The sequence below is a fragment of the Periophthalmus magnuspinnatus genome, chromosome 11 (genome assembly GCF_009829125.3).
Source record: "Periophthalmus magnuspinnatus isolate fPerMag1 chromosome 11, fPerMag1.2.pri, whole genome shotgun sequence".
Taxonomy (NCBI): Eukaryota; Metazoa; Chordata; class Actinopteri; order Gobiiformes; family Gobiidae; genus Periophthalmus; species Periophthalmus magnuspinnatus.
Window position 1 is genome coordinate 3,436,343 of NC_047136.2, and position 13,551 is coordinate 3,449,893.

General features: G+C 39.8%; 1 protein-coding gene across 4 annotated transcripts in view; it reads left to right on the plus strand.

Annotated features, from left to right (window-relative positions):
- Positions 1 to 13,551, plus strand: part of fhod3a (formin homology 2 domain containing 3a) — an 87,640-nt gene that overhangs the window by 64,745 nt on the left and 9,344 nt on the right. For all 4 annotated transcript variants that reach the window (XM_055225370.1, XM_055225368.1, XM_055225369.1 and 1 more), the window contains 6 exons: positions 1,684 to 2,094; positions 2,760 to 3,454; positions 5,846 to 5,983; positions 6,061 to 6,219; positions 11,040 to 11,222; positions 13,263 to 13,382. In XM_055225370.1, coding sequence (XP_055081345.1) covers positions 1,684 to 2,094; positions 2,760 to 3,454; positions 5,846 to 5,983; positions 6,061 to 6,219; positions 11,040 to 11,222; positions 13,263 to 13,382 — 1,706 coding nt within the window. The remainder of the gene's footprint in view (positions 1 to 1,683; positions 2,095 to 2,759; positions 3,455 to 5,845; positions 5,984 to 6,060; positions 6,220 to 11,039; positions 11,223 to 13,262; positions 13,383 to 13,551) is intronic.

Below are 13,551 nucleotides of genomic sequence, written 5' to 3' on the forward strand. Positions count from 1 at the left end.
TACAGGAGCTCATTAGACGGAGCTAACGAACAGAAACCACGAAGCAATAGGTGTGTTAGCTTCAGTGTCGTTAGCTCTTCTCTTCATACAGATATAAAGCAGAACTGAAGAACCAGCCAAACATCTTCACTCCTACAACTTTTTGTCCAGTTACGGATTTGATTTGCTCTTTTACTCTTTCTTCAAGTGTGAGCGATGGACTTCTGCGTTGTGTTGTTTTGTGCAGTTTGTGATGCGTTCAGGAGCCATGGGACACGGGAAACTCGTGGATGCGCTCTCCGTTTAATCTGCTGCTTCACAAAAATACAAAACGGTGTCAACATGTGCCGCTATTTATCTATAGGAGAGAAGACAATGGACAGAGTTAGTAATAAATGAAAACAACAGAGCAACAAACTGCATGAGCTCAATATCAACTTAAACACAAGTAAAATGTAATTACAGATGTAAATAAAAGCAAAAATAATAACAGAAGGACACTTTAATATTGGGATTACAATAGATGACTGACCTCTGACCTCCAAAACTGGATTTGCAAAAGGAAGAGGCAGAGGTCGAACCCTGAATTTATACGAGGGGCAAAGGTCACACGAAGAAGAAACAAAAACGCAGAAGAAGAGGCTGGAGGACCAACACTGCACATTAAATCAAACGCGAGGAATGAGCTAAACTAATAAACAAAAGCATCGTTTTGTGTAATTATACAGATATATATGAACCGGTTACATAAATTCAGTTCAGTTCAAACTTGTTGCTGTGAGATACTGAAAACTATAAAAGGGAGGGACCGTCCGCAGACCTCTCGTCCAATCAGAGACGTGGGTGAAAGGGTCAAGTGTGTTTGAAAGAGCTTTTAAGAGGCGACGCCAAACAGCTTCTCGCGTAAAGTAAACAGCCTTGTGTTGGAGCCGGGCGCACGCGGAGCCCTGAGCCGACGTTCTGAGGCTCAAACAGGCCAGTGTGCAGAGGCCGCCGTGTTATTCGAACCCCGCCTCCGTCACCACACACACACTGCACTCACCTGTGTGTGCCCCTGTACCTCTGCGTGTTTTCACATAAACAGGAACTTAATGCTCCACTTCCTGTTCATTTCCTGCCAGTGACAGCCCACCTCTATATCTGTAGCATTGTTGATTTTAAAGATGTGTTTTTAAATTTTTTTTTTCATCGTGCGGCGGTGATAAGACGCGTTTAAAGCAAAAACTGTTTGAAGCCCGAGCGACATAACCGTCTGCGTCTGCGGGGGGCGCTGTGGTGAGCCCGGTTTGACTCTCACGCGGGTCACACAGGGTCTTTTTGTGTGGAGTTTGCAGATTTTCCAGCTGGTGTCGCCAACCTTCCCCGGGGACGTGATGCTAACTGGAGACACTGCTCTGTCTGAAGCTCTTTTAGACTTTAATCTGAACTTTAATTTAACACAGTTTGACCGGAAACACGACAACGAACGCTCACAAACTCCTGAAAATGTGCTGTTTAAATCCATTTTGTGTTTTTCCTTAAGCTCTCAGACTGTTTTAAAACCTTTTTCGACAGCATTTACTCATGTCTGCGTCGCGTCACCATGGTACCCGCTGAATATTCGCCCAAACACACACATATAGAGCACCCCCAGTTTAGTTTTACGTCATGTTATCGCACCTATAGTTGTTTTGTTTTGTTTTCTAAATCCTATTTGTGTTGAAGGTGAAGCCGACGACTCCAGCGCCAGCGTAGAAGAAGCAGAAGAAAGAGAAGCCGAGGTCCCCGCCGAAGAAGAGGAGGAGCAGAAAGGAGAGGAAGAAGAAGAGGCAGAGGAGGCGCAGGAAGTGGAGGAGGAGGAAAAGGAGCAGATCGAGGTGCAGCCAGAACCAGAACAAGACGAGGAAGAGCGGGAAGAGGCAGCGGAAGAAGAGAAGGAAGAAGAAGAAGTCGTAGAAGCAGAAGTGACGGAGGAGTGTGAGCCGGAGCCGCAGGAGCCGGGGGAGGACACCGGGATCCTCAGCGACAAAGAACGACAGAATGAAGAAGTGAATGAGAAAGACAACTGCTCCGCGTCCAGCATTTCCTCAGCCAGCAGCACTTTGGAGCGAGAGGAGCGAGCCAGTAATGACGACGGTTGGTGTTTAAAACTATAAAACTAAACTTATCATGTTTTTTGTTTTTTTTCTGATCAAGTATTTTAGTGATGTCCAGCTTATATTTTTAGCATCATTGGCAAATACTGTAGATGTTATTCCCCTTTTGTTTTGTCATAGGCAGACCAAAAGGGTAGACCTGACTGCACAATGAACATAATGGTTTACTTAATAATAATAGAAATAAAAAAAATAAAAAATAAATAAATAATAATAAAATAAAATAATAAAATTAAAACTAATAATACAATAAAATTGTATACATTTTTTAAGATAATATAAAACGATTAAATTAATAATAATAATAATAATAATAATAATACAATTGAAAATAAATTCAATATAAAAAAATAAACATTAAACATTACAACAACATTAAATAAAAATAACAAATAAAATGACAAATTATTACAAAATAAAATAAAATAAAATGATAATGTTTTTCATGCTCCTTTGCCATGCTATAGAATTTAATACATTTTTATACGATTTTAACATTTAAAAGATAAAATAAAACAATTAAATTAAATTAATAATAATAATAATATAAAAAATTAAATTACAAAATTACAAAATAAAATATAATAAAATTTAGTTTTTATGCTCCTTTGCCATTCTGTATATTCACAGTGTTTTCTCTTTTAGGCTTTAAGGAGCCAGAGGTGAAGGAGCCCTGCACCAAACTTCTCGACAGTAAACTCTTCATGCTCGATATGCTTTACTCTCATAACAAGAAGCCCAGTGATGAAGAGGAGGAAGAGGAGCTGGGACGAGAAAAGGGAGAAAAGGAGGATAAGGACAGTCACGAGGAGGTGGACAGTCACAGACAAGAGACTCAGGACAGTGACAACAGACACGAGCCGTGTGAGCGCGGCAGCATCCGGGCGTTTGCAGAGCGATTTGGAGACTTGGTGAAGGACTTGAGTTCACCTCACGCGCTACGAGAAACAATAAACGAGCCCCCTCCTCCACCTCCTCCTCCACCCAAAAAAGAATCAGACACAATCTGGGACCAGCTGCTGGCCAGCCCCCGAGAGCTGCGCATCGGAGACATCAGCTTCACCGACCTGACGGACGACGACGATAAGAACGTTCTGGACGCTGCTTTGATGGGCGGCTGTGGAGACATGCCCCCTCCGCCCCCGCCTCCACCTTTCATTCCACGCTTTCCTCCACCTCCGCCTATACTGGGGTGTGGTCCTCCACCTCCTCCTCTGCTGGGCATCATGAGACCTCCTCCTCCTCCCATGTTCAGTGCACCAGCGCCCCCTGCAGCCCCAACGACAGAACAACCGCTTTTCAACAAGAAGAAGAAAACCATAAGGCTGTTCTGGAGCGAGGTTAGTTTGTGTTCATATATACTACAAAAATAATTAATATATACTACAAAAATAATTAATATATACTACAAAAAGAATCAATATATACTACAAAAATAATTAATATATACTACAAAAAGAATCAATATATACTACAAAAATAATTAATATATATTATAAAAATAATTAATATATACTACAAAAAGAATTAATATATACTATAAAAAGAATTAATATATACTACAAAAAGAATTAATATATACTATAAAAAGAATTAATATATACTACAAAAAGAATCAATATATACTACAAAAATAATTAATATATATTACAAAAAGAATTAATATTTACTACAAAAAGAATTAATATATACTACAAAAAGAATTAATATATACTACAAAAAGAATTAATATTTACTACAAAAATAATTAATATATACTACAAAAAGAATTAATATATGCTACAAAAAGAATTAATATATACTACAAAAAGAATTAATATATACTACAAAAAGAATTAATATATACTACAAAAGAATTAATATATACTACAAAAAGAATTAATATTTACTACAAAAAGAATTAATATATACTACAAAAGAATTAATATATACTACAAAAAGAATTAATATTTACTACAAAAAGAATTAATATATACTACAAAAGAATTAATATATACTACAAAAAGAATTAATATTTACTACAAAAAGAATTAATATATACTACAAAAAGAATTAATATATACTACAAAAAGAATTAATATATACTACAAAAAGAATTAATATATATACTACAAAAGAATTAATATATACTACAAAAAGAATTAATATATACTACAAAAAGAATTAATATATTCTACAAAAAGAATTAATATATACTACAAAAATAATTAATATATACTAGAAAAATAATTAATATATACTACAAAAGAATTAATATATACTATAAAAAGAATTAATATATACTACAAAAAGAATTAATATATATACTACAAAAATAATTAATATATACTAGAAAAATAATTAATATATACTACAAAAGAATTAATATATACTACAAAAAGAATTAATATATACTACAAAAATAATTAATATATACTATAAAAAGAATTAATATATACTACAAAAAGAATTAATATATATACTACAAAAAGAATTAATATATACTACAAAAAGAATTAATATATACTACAAAAAGAATTAATATATACTACAAAAATAATTAATATATACTACAAAAAGAATTATATATACTACAAAAAGAATTAATATATACTACAAAAAGAATTAATATATACTATAAAAAGAATTAATATATACTACAAAAAGAATTAATATATATACTACAAAAAGAATTAATATATACTACAAAAAGAATTAATATATACTATAAAAAGAATTAATATATACTACAAAAATAATTAATATATATATACTACAAAAATAATTAATATATACTATAAAAATAATTAATATATACTACAAAAATAATTAATATATACTACAAAAATAATTAATATATACTACAAAAATAATTAATATATACTACAAAAATAATTAATATATATATACTACAAAAATAATTAATATATACTATAAAAATAATTTATATATACTACAAAAATAATTAATATATACTACAAAAATAATTAATATATATATACTACAAAAATAATTAATATATGTACTACAAAAATAATTTATATATACTACAAAAATAATTCATATATATACTACAAAAATAATTCATATATACTACAAAAATAATTCATATATTCTATAAAAATAATTCATATATATACTACAAAAATAATTCATATATACTACAAAAATCATTGGCCACTATCAGGACTAAATAGAATCTAAAACACAGATCCGGGTTTAAAAAATGGGTACGACCTGGAGAACTTTGACAAACTGTGAATATGTGAATATGCAAGTATATTATTATTATTATTATTTATTTTTATTTATTTACTTTATTATTATATTTTTATTTTTATTGTATTTTGTATTATTATTTGTCTGTTGTCTTATTTATTTATGTATACATATTTTTTTACATTTATATATTGATTTTATTTATCACTTATTATCTTAATTTTTCTGTCAAGCGATGTTGAGAAATATATAATGCTCTTACCAACTGTTATGCTGAAAAACTTGAATAAAAAGATTAAAAAAAACCCAACAGTAGCTCAATTAGTAGAGTGTTTGCCCACTGACCCACAGATTAGCGGTTTGATTCCAGCTCCCACAGATAAACGCAGTCGTGTAGGTGGCAAAGAGCTGTATAAAAATGTGACCATGCAGATGTATTTCATTTGGCAGCATCTTTCAGCCTTAAGTTTCAAATTGATTTTAAAATCTCTCTCTCTCTGTTGTATATAATGTTCTGTTACTCTGCTGTTCAGGTCCATCCAAACGAGTCTCACTACAGCCACAAATGGAGGGGGGACTCGTTCTGGTCCAAGCTGGACGACGTAAAGGTGGACACGGGGAAACTGGAGCATCTGTTTGAGTCCAAGTCTAAGGAAATGGCCGTAACAAAAGTAAATACTGCAAATATATTTTACTTACTTCGCTTAAGACAAAAAAGCGACACTTTTTGTGCGTGTTTGTGTTTCAGAAAACTGCAGCAGATGGAAAACGAACAGAAATAATTGTACTGGACTCAAAGAGAAGTAACGCCATCAACATCGGGCTCACAGTTCTGCCTCCGCCTCGCACCATCAAAACCGCCATTCTGAACTTTGATGAATACGCACTTAACAAAGAAGGAATCGAGGTGAGTGGAAGCGTAAAGACGACCTATTCTGTAAAATGGACTTTTCATGTTGTATCAGTTTTCTTCTCATTTATGCTCTCGAAGTTGTATTTGGAGTGATTCATGTTTGTTGTGACGATGTTTACGGCGACGTCAGCTCCGTTGGACACCGCAGTTTTCTAACACATAAATCAGTGGACTTGTTTCTTTTATTAAGTCGTTTTAGATGAATATTGTGATTTAAAATGTGGCAAGGCGAGTTTATTTGTACAGCACAATTCAAAGTGTTTTACAGCATAAGAAAGACATTAAAATCACAATACAACAAATCAAAACATAAATAAGCATCATAAAAGTAACATTAAAACAGAAAAGTGCAGAATAAACCCCTTTCAGTCACATTCACATAAACAGAACAGTTTGAGTCTGGATTTAAACGTGGTCAAAGTCGAGGCCTGAGTCACATCTTCAGGAAGAAGTTTTTTCCAGGCTTTAGCTGCAGAAGACTCAAACGATGATTTACCAGGTTTAGTCCCGGTTTAGTCCTGGTTTAATCCTGGTTTAGTCTTGGTTTAGTCCTGGTTTAGTCCTGGTTTAATCCTGGTTTAGTCTTGGTTTAGTCCTGGTTTAGTCCTGGTTTAGTCCTGGTTTAGTCCTGGTTTAATCCTGGTTTAATCCTGGTTTAGTCCTGGTTTAGTCCTGGTTTAGTCCTGGTTTAGTCCTGGTTTAGTCCATGTTTAGTCCAGGTTCAGTCCCGATTCAGTCCCGATTTAGTCCCGGTTCAGTCCCGGTTTAGTCCCGGTTCAGTCCCGGTTCAGTCTTGGTTTACTCCTGGTTTAGTCCCGGTTTAGTCCCGGTTTAATCCCGGTTTAGTCCCTGTTTAGTCCCTGTTTAGTCCCGGTTTAGTCCCGGTTTAATCCCGGTTTAGTCCCGGTTTAGTCCCGGTTTAGTCCCGGTTTAGTCCCGGTTTAATCCCAGTTTAGTCCCAGTTTAGTCCCGGTTTAGTCCCGGTTTAATCCTGGTTTAGTCCTGCTTTAGTCCTGCTTTAGTCCTTTTTTTGTCCTGGTTTAGTCCTGGTTTAGTCCATATTTAGTCCATGTTTAGTCCCCGTTTAGTACTTGTGTAGTCCTGGTTTAGTCCTGGTTTAGTCCTTGTTTAGTCCTGGTTCAGTCCCGGTTTAGTCCCAGTTTGGTTTTGGTTTAGTCCTGGTTTAGTCCTGGTTTAGTCCTGGTTCAGTCCCGGTTTAGTCCCGGTTTAGTCCTGGTTTAGTCCCGGTTTAGTCCTGGTTTAGTCCTGGTTTAGTCCCGGTTTAGTCCTGGTTTAGTCCCGGTTTAGTCCTGGTTTAGTCTTGGTTTAGTCCTGGTTTAGTCCTGGTTTAATCCTGGTTTAGTCTTGGTTTAGTCCTGGTTTAGTCCTGGTTTAGTCCTGGTTTAATCCTGGTTTAATCCTGGTTTAGTCCTGGTTTAGTCCTGGTTTAGTCCTGGTTTAGTCCTGGTTTAGTCCTGGTTTAGTCCATGTTTAGTCCCGGTTTAGTCCCGGTTTAGTCCCGGTTCAGTCCCGATTCAGTCCCGATTTAGTCCCGATTTAGTCCTGGTTCAGTCCCGGTTTAGTCCCGGTTCAGTCCCGGTTCAGTCTTGGTTTACTCCTGGTTTAGTCCCGGTTTAGTCCCGGTTTAATCCCGGTTTAGTCCCTGTTTAGTCCCTGTTTAGTCCCGGTTTAGTCCCGGTTTAATCCCGGTTTAGTCCCGGTTTAGTCCCGGTTTAGTCCCGGTTTAGTCCCGGTTTAATCCCAGTTTAGTCCCAGTTTAGTCCCGGTTTAGTCCCGGTTTAATCCTGGTTTAGTCCTGCTTTAGTCCTGCTTTAGTCCTTTTTTTGTCCTGGTTTAGTCCTGGTTTAGTCCATATTTAGTCCATGTTTAGTCCCCGTTTAGTACTTGTGTAGTCCCCGTTTAGTACTTGTGTAGTCCTGGTTTAGTCCTGGTTTAGTCCTTGTTTAGTCCTGGTTCAGTCCCGGTTTAGTCCCAGTTTGGTTTTGGTTTAGTCCTGGTTTAGTCCTGGTTTAGTCCTGGTTTAGTCCTGGTTCAGTCCCGGTTTAGTCCCGGTTTAGTCCTGGTTTAGTCCCGGTTTAGTCCTGGTTTAGTCCTGGTTTAGTCCCGGTTTAGTCCTGGTTTAGTCCCGGTTTAGTCCTGGTTTAGTCCTGGTTCAGTCCCGGTTTAGTCCTGGTTTAGTCCCGGTTTAGTCCTGGTTCAGTCCTTGTTTAGTCCTGGTTCAGTCCTGGTTTAGTCCCGGTTTAGTCCTGGTTTAGTCCCGGTTTAGTCCTGGTTTAGTCCTGGTTTAGTCCTGGTTTAGTCCCGGTTTAGTCCTGGTTTAGTCCTGGTTTAGTCCTGGTTTAGTCCTGGTTCAGTCCCGGTTTAGTCCCGGTTTAGTCCTGGTTTAGTCCCGGTTTAGTCCTGGTTTAGTCCTGGTTTAGTCCCGGTTTAGTCCTGGTTTAGTCCCGGTTTAGTCCTGGTTTAGTCCTGGTTCAGTCCCGGTTTAGTCCTGGTTTAGTCCCGGTTTAGTCCTGGTTCAGTCCTTGTTTAGTCCTGGTTCAGTCCTGGTTTAGTCCTGGTTTAGTCCTGGTTTAGTCCCGGTTTAGTCCTGGTTTAGTCCTGGTTTAGTCCTGGTTTAGTCCCGGTTTAGTCCTGGTTTAGTCCTGGTTTAGTCCTGGTTTAGTCCTGGTTTAGTCCTGGTTTAGTCCTGGTTTAGTCCTGGTGCAGACCTGGTTTAGTCCTGCTTTAGTCCTTTTTTTGTCCTGGTTTAGTCCTGGTTTAGTCCCGGTTTAGTCCTGGTTTAGTCCTGGTTTAGTCCTGGTTTAGTCCCGGTTTAGTCCTGGTTTAGTCCTGGTTTAGTCCTGGTTTAGTCCTGGTTTAGTCCTGGTTTAGTCCTGGTGCAGACCTGGTTTAGTCCTGCTTTAGTCCTTTTTTTGTCCCGGTTTAGTCCCGGTTTAGTCCTGGTTTAGTCCTGGTTTAGTCCTGGTTTAGTCCCGGTTTAGTCCTGGTTTAGTCCTGGTTTAGTCCTGGTTTAGTCCTGGTTCAGTCCCGGTTTAGTCCCGGTTTAGTCCTGGTTTAGTCCCGGTTTAGTCCTGGTTTAGTCCCGGTTTAGTCCTGGTTTAGTCCTGGTTCAGTCCCGGTTTAGTCCTGGTTTAGTCCCGGTTTAGTCCTGGTTCAGTCCTTGTTTAGTCCTGGTTCAGTCCTGGTTTAGTCCTGGTTTAGTCCTGGTTTAGTCCCGGTTTAGTCCTGGTTTAGTCCTGGTTTAGTCCTGGTTTAGTCCCGGTTTAGTCCTGGTTTAGTCCTGGTTTAGTCCTGGTTTAGTCCTGGTTTAGTCCTGGTTTAGTCCTGGTGCAGACCTGGTTTAGTCCTGCTTTAGTCCTTTTTTTGTCCTGGTTTAGTCCCGGTTCATTCCCGGTTTAGTCCCGGTTTAGTCCCGGTTTAGTCCCGGTTTAGTCCTGGTTCAGTCCTGGTTTAGTCCTGGTTTAGTCCCGGTTTAGTCCTGGTTCAGTCCTGGTTTAGTCCTGGTTCAGTCCCGGTTTAGTCCCGGTTTAGTCCTGGTTTAGTCCCGGTTTAGTCCTGGTTTAGTCCTGGTTTAGTCCCGGTTTAGTCCTGGTTTAGTCCCGGTTTAGTCCTGGTTTAGTCCTGGTTCAGTCCCGGTTTAGTCCTGGTTTAGTCCCGGTTTAGTCCTGGTTCAGTCCTTGTTTAGTCCTGGTTCAGTCCTGGTTTAGTCCTGGTTTAGTCCTGGTTTAGTCCCGGTTTAGTCCTGGTTTAGTCCTGGTTTAGTCCTGGTTTAGTCCCGGTTTAGTCCTGGTTTAGTCCTGGTTTAGTCCTGGTTTAGTCCTGGTTTAGTCCTGGTTTAGTCCTGGTGCAGACCTGGTTTAGTCCTGCTTTAGTCCTTTTTTTGTCCTGGTTTAGTCCCGGTTCATTCCCGGTTTAGTCCCGGTTTAGTCCCGGTTTAGTCCTGGTTCAGTCCTGGTTTAGTCCTGGTTTAGTCCTGGTTTAGTCCCGGTTTAGTCCTGGTTTAGTCCTGGTTTAGTCCCGGTTTAGTCCTGGTTTAGTCCCGGTTTAGTCCTGGTTTAGTCCTGGTTCAGTCCCGGTTTAGTCCTGGTTTAGTCCCGGTTTAGTCCTGGTTCAGTCCTTGTTTAGTCCTGGTTCAGTCCTGGTTTAGTCCTGGTTTAGTCCTGGTTTAGTCCCGGTTTAGTCCTGGTTTAGTCCTGGTTTAGTCCTGGTTTAGTCCCGGTTTAGTCCTGGTTTAGTCCTGGTTTAGTCCTGGTTTAGTCCTGGTTTAGTCCTGGTTTAGTCCTGGTGCAGACCTGGTTTAGTCCTGCTTTAGTCCTTTTTTTGTCCTGGTTTAGTCCCGGTTCATTCCCGGTTTAGTCCCGGTTTAGTCCCGGTTTAGTCCCGGTTTAGTCCTGGTTCAGTCCTGGTTTAGTCCTGGTTTAGTCCTGGTTCAGTCCTGGTTTAGTCCTGGTTTAGTCCTGGTTTAGTCCTGGTTTAGTCCTGGTTTAGTCCTGGGAGATATGCAAACATAAACATAATGATCCACAGGTGTCAGAGATTATAACTATAGAGTGACACAAGCGCAATATATCTGCTTTAATCCTTGTTCACGCCTCAACCCTTGTTCACTCCTTGTTCACTCCTTGTTCACTCTTTGTTCACTCCTTGTTCACTCCTTGTTCACTCCTTGTTCACTCCTTGTTCACTCCTTGTTCATTCCTTGTTCATTCCTTGTTCACTCTTTGTTCACTCCTTGTTCACTCCTTGTTCACTCCTTGTTCACTCCTTGTTCATTCCTTGTTCACTCCTGGCAGAAAATCCTGACGATGATTCCGACGGAGGAGGAGAAGCAGAGGATCCAGGAGGCGCAGTTGGCAAACCCAGACCTGCCTCTGGGGTCAGCGGAGCAGTTCCTCCTGACGCTGTCGTCCATCAGTGAACTCTCAGCCCGGCTCCAGCTCTGGGCCTTTAAAATGGATTATGAAGCAACGGAGAAGGTTTGTAAAAGCACACGGACATTTAGAGTACGCCGTAAATGTGCCATATTTAAAGGTGCACTATGTAACTTTTCTGAACGAGGCTATACTGCTCATCTCCGTGGTGATAAAGCTTTGCCCGGAGTGGCGTTGAAACTTTTTTTTGTCATCCTGCCTATTGATACTACTCATGCAGCTGATGTCATCAACCTTCCCTGAGGGTGTGGTGCTAACTGTAGGCACTGCTCTGTCTAAAGATCTGTTACTCAAGTTAGACTCTAATCTGAGCTTTATTTTAACACAATCTGACCAGAAAGAACTGATTTAGCTGGAACCACAACAGATGAGCTGATTTGTGCTGTTAAACAAGTCGCTCTCAAGTAACATTACAATCACAAGCTAGCTTAGCATTAGCATTAGCATTAGCACCTTTTTGTTGAAACTCAAACTCCTAAACAGAACCATAAACACTCGGATTGATAACAAGCTTCTGAAAATGTGCTGTTTAAATCTATTTTGTGCTTTTTCTCGAGTTTTCAGACTGTTTTAAAACTTTTTTTTTGGCAATTTATGCTAATGTGTGCATTGTGTCTCCACGGTAACTGCTGAACATTCCGCCACATACATACATAAAGAACCCCCCCCCTCCCCCAGCGTAACGTCACTGCAAAATATCTGCATTTATTGAATATAGATGATTTTACTGCTCATTTTTACTGTGAGCGGGTTCACCTTTCCACAGATCTGACCTTTAAATAGTGCTGTTGTGTTATTCCCAGAGAGACAGATACATGAAATCTCTCTCGTAGACATGCAGGTGGCAGATCCTTCTCCAGAAAAGTTACATATTACAACTTTAAATCAGATCTTTTCAGAGTTTTTAACAATGTTCTAGTCGTTTCTTTTCATTGAGCCTCTGCAGTTGCATTTGGAGCGATTCATGTTTGAGTTTAATCTTTAATCGCTTATTTTCAAGACGCCATTTTGCCGATTTACCCGCGTTTAACCTCCACAGGTACACGCCCACTGTGACACGCCCACTGTGACATGCCCACTGTGACGCACACACTTCCTTCTCCAATTTTATTTTCTTAATCGGTGATACTCGTAGGATTCGGCAGCGTCGCGTCGTCATTTTGGTCCAAATTTTTTTTTTTAAATCCGCTGCTACTCGCTAGTGTGACACGCAGCTGTCCGTAGGGGGCGCCAACAGCTCCACGCTTCTTCGCGGCAATGACGTTCACGGCGGCGTCAGCTCCCATTGGACACCGCGGTTTTCCAACGCAAAAAAATCGACGGATACATGTTTCTTTTATTAAGTCGTTTCAGATGAATATTGTGATTTGAAACGCGCAAACTCAAACATACAAACATAACGATCCGCGGGTGTCGTCGATTATAACTATAGAGACACAAGAACAATAGGTCCGCTTTGAAGTTTTACTAGGACGTTTTGCTTGTAAATATAAAACGGCGTACTAAAGTGTTCCATGCAAAGTCAAACCGCAGTTGGGCATTAAAACCACCTGTTGCGTAGCATGTAACGTCGCACATATGCAGAACATGTGTTTGTCTGAGGTGTGTAATGTCCCCGCATCACCATCGCCGCTCAGAAAACAAACAAAACAAAACATCTTCGCCGTGACCTCATCATAACGCCGTAACCCTTTGGCGTGTCCGCTGCGCCCCCCCCCCCCCCCCCCCCCCCCCGTTCCACACTCACGAGGAAGCGAAAAGTTCACCACCTGCGTATCTGCTGTGACCGTGTACGTTTATAGATTTCATCAGGAAGTAACCGTCTTTAATCCCTCCACTTTAAATACTTGTGGTTTTAGCTGCGGAAGTTCGCGCGATCTTAACGAAATCAAAATGGCGTTAATAAATCAAACGGGATCTACGCTACCTCTGCTAATCCTGCCCGAGCTAAATGTTCGTCCCAGGTCTCAAACGGAGCGATTCCTTGCACCTGCTCCGAATCCCCCCGCCGTCAGAGTCTGAAGTTGGACGTGCGGTAGACGAGGTTAACGAGGGGTGTGTGTGTGTGTGTGTTTTTTATTCCAGGAAGTAGCTGAACCGCTGCAGGACCTAAAAGAAGGAATGGAGCAGTTAGAGAAAAACAAAACGCTCCGGTCCATCCTCTCCACTCTGCTTTCAATCGGGAACTTCCTGAATGGGAGCAGCGTAAGTCACACAAACACGCTGATTATGTTTGACTGTGTCTGCGGGAAATACAAAAAAAGACAAAAAGTTAGCAAAAGAAAAAGAATGGTTTGAGAAGGGAGTTAAAGAAGCAGTTTTTGTTAGGAAAGACAATCTATCTTTGAACAGGAAATGTGGGGCTTAGACATCC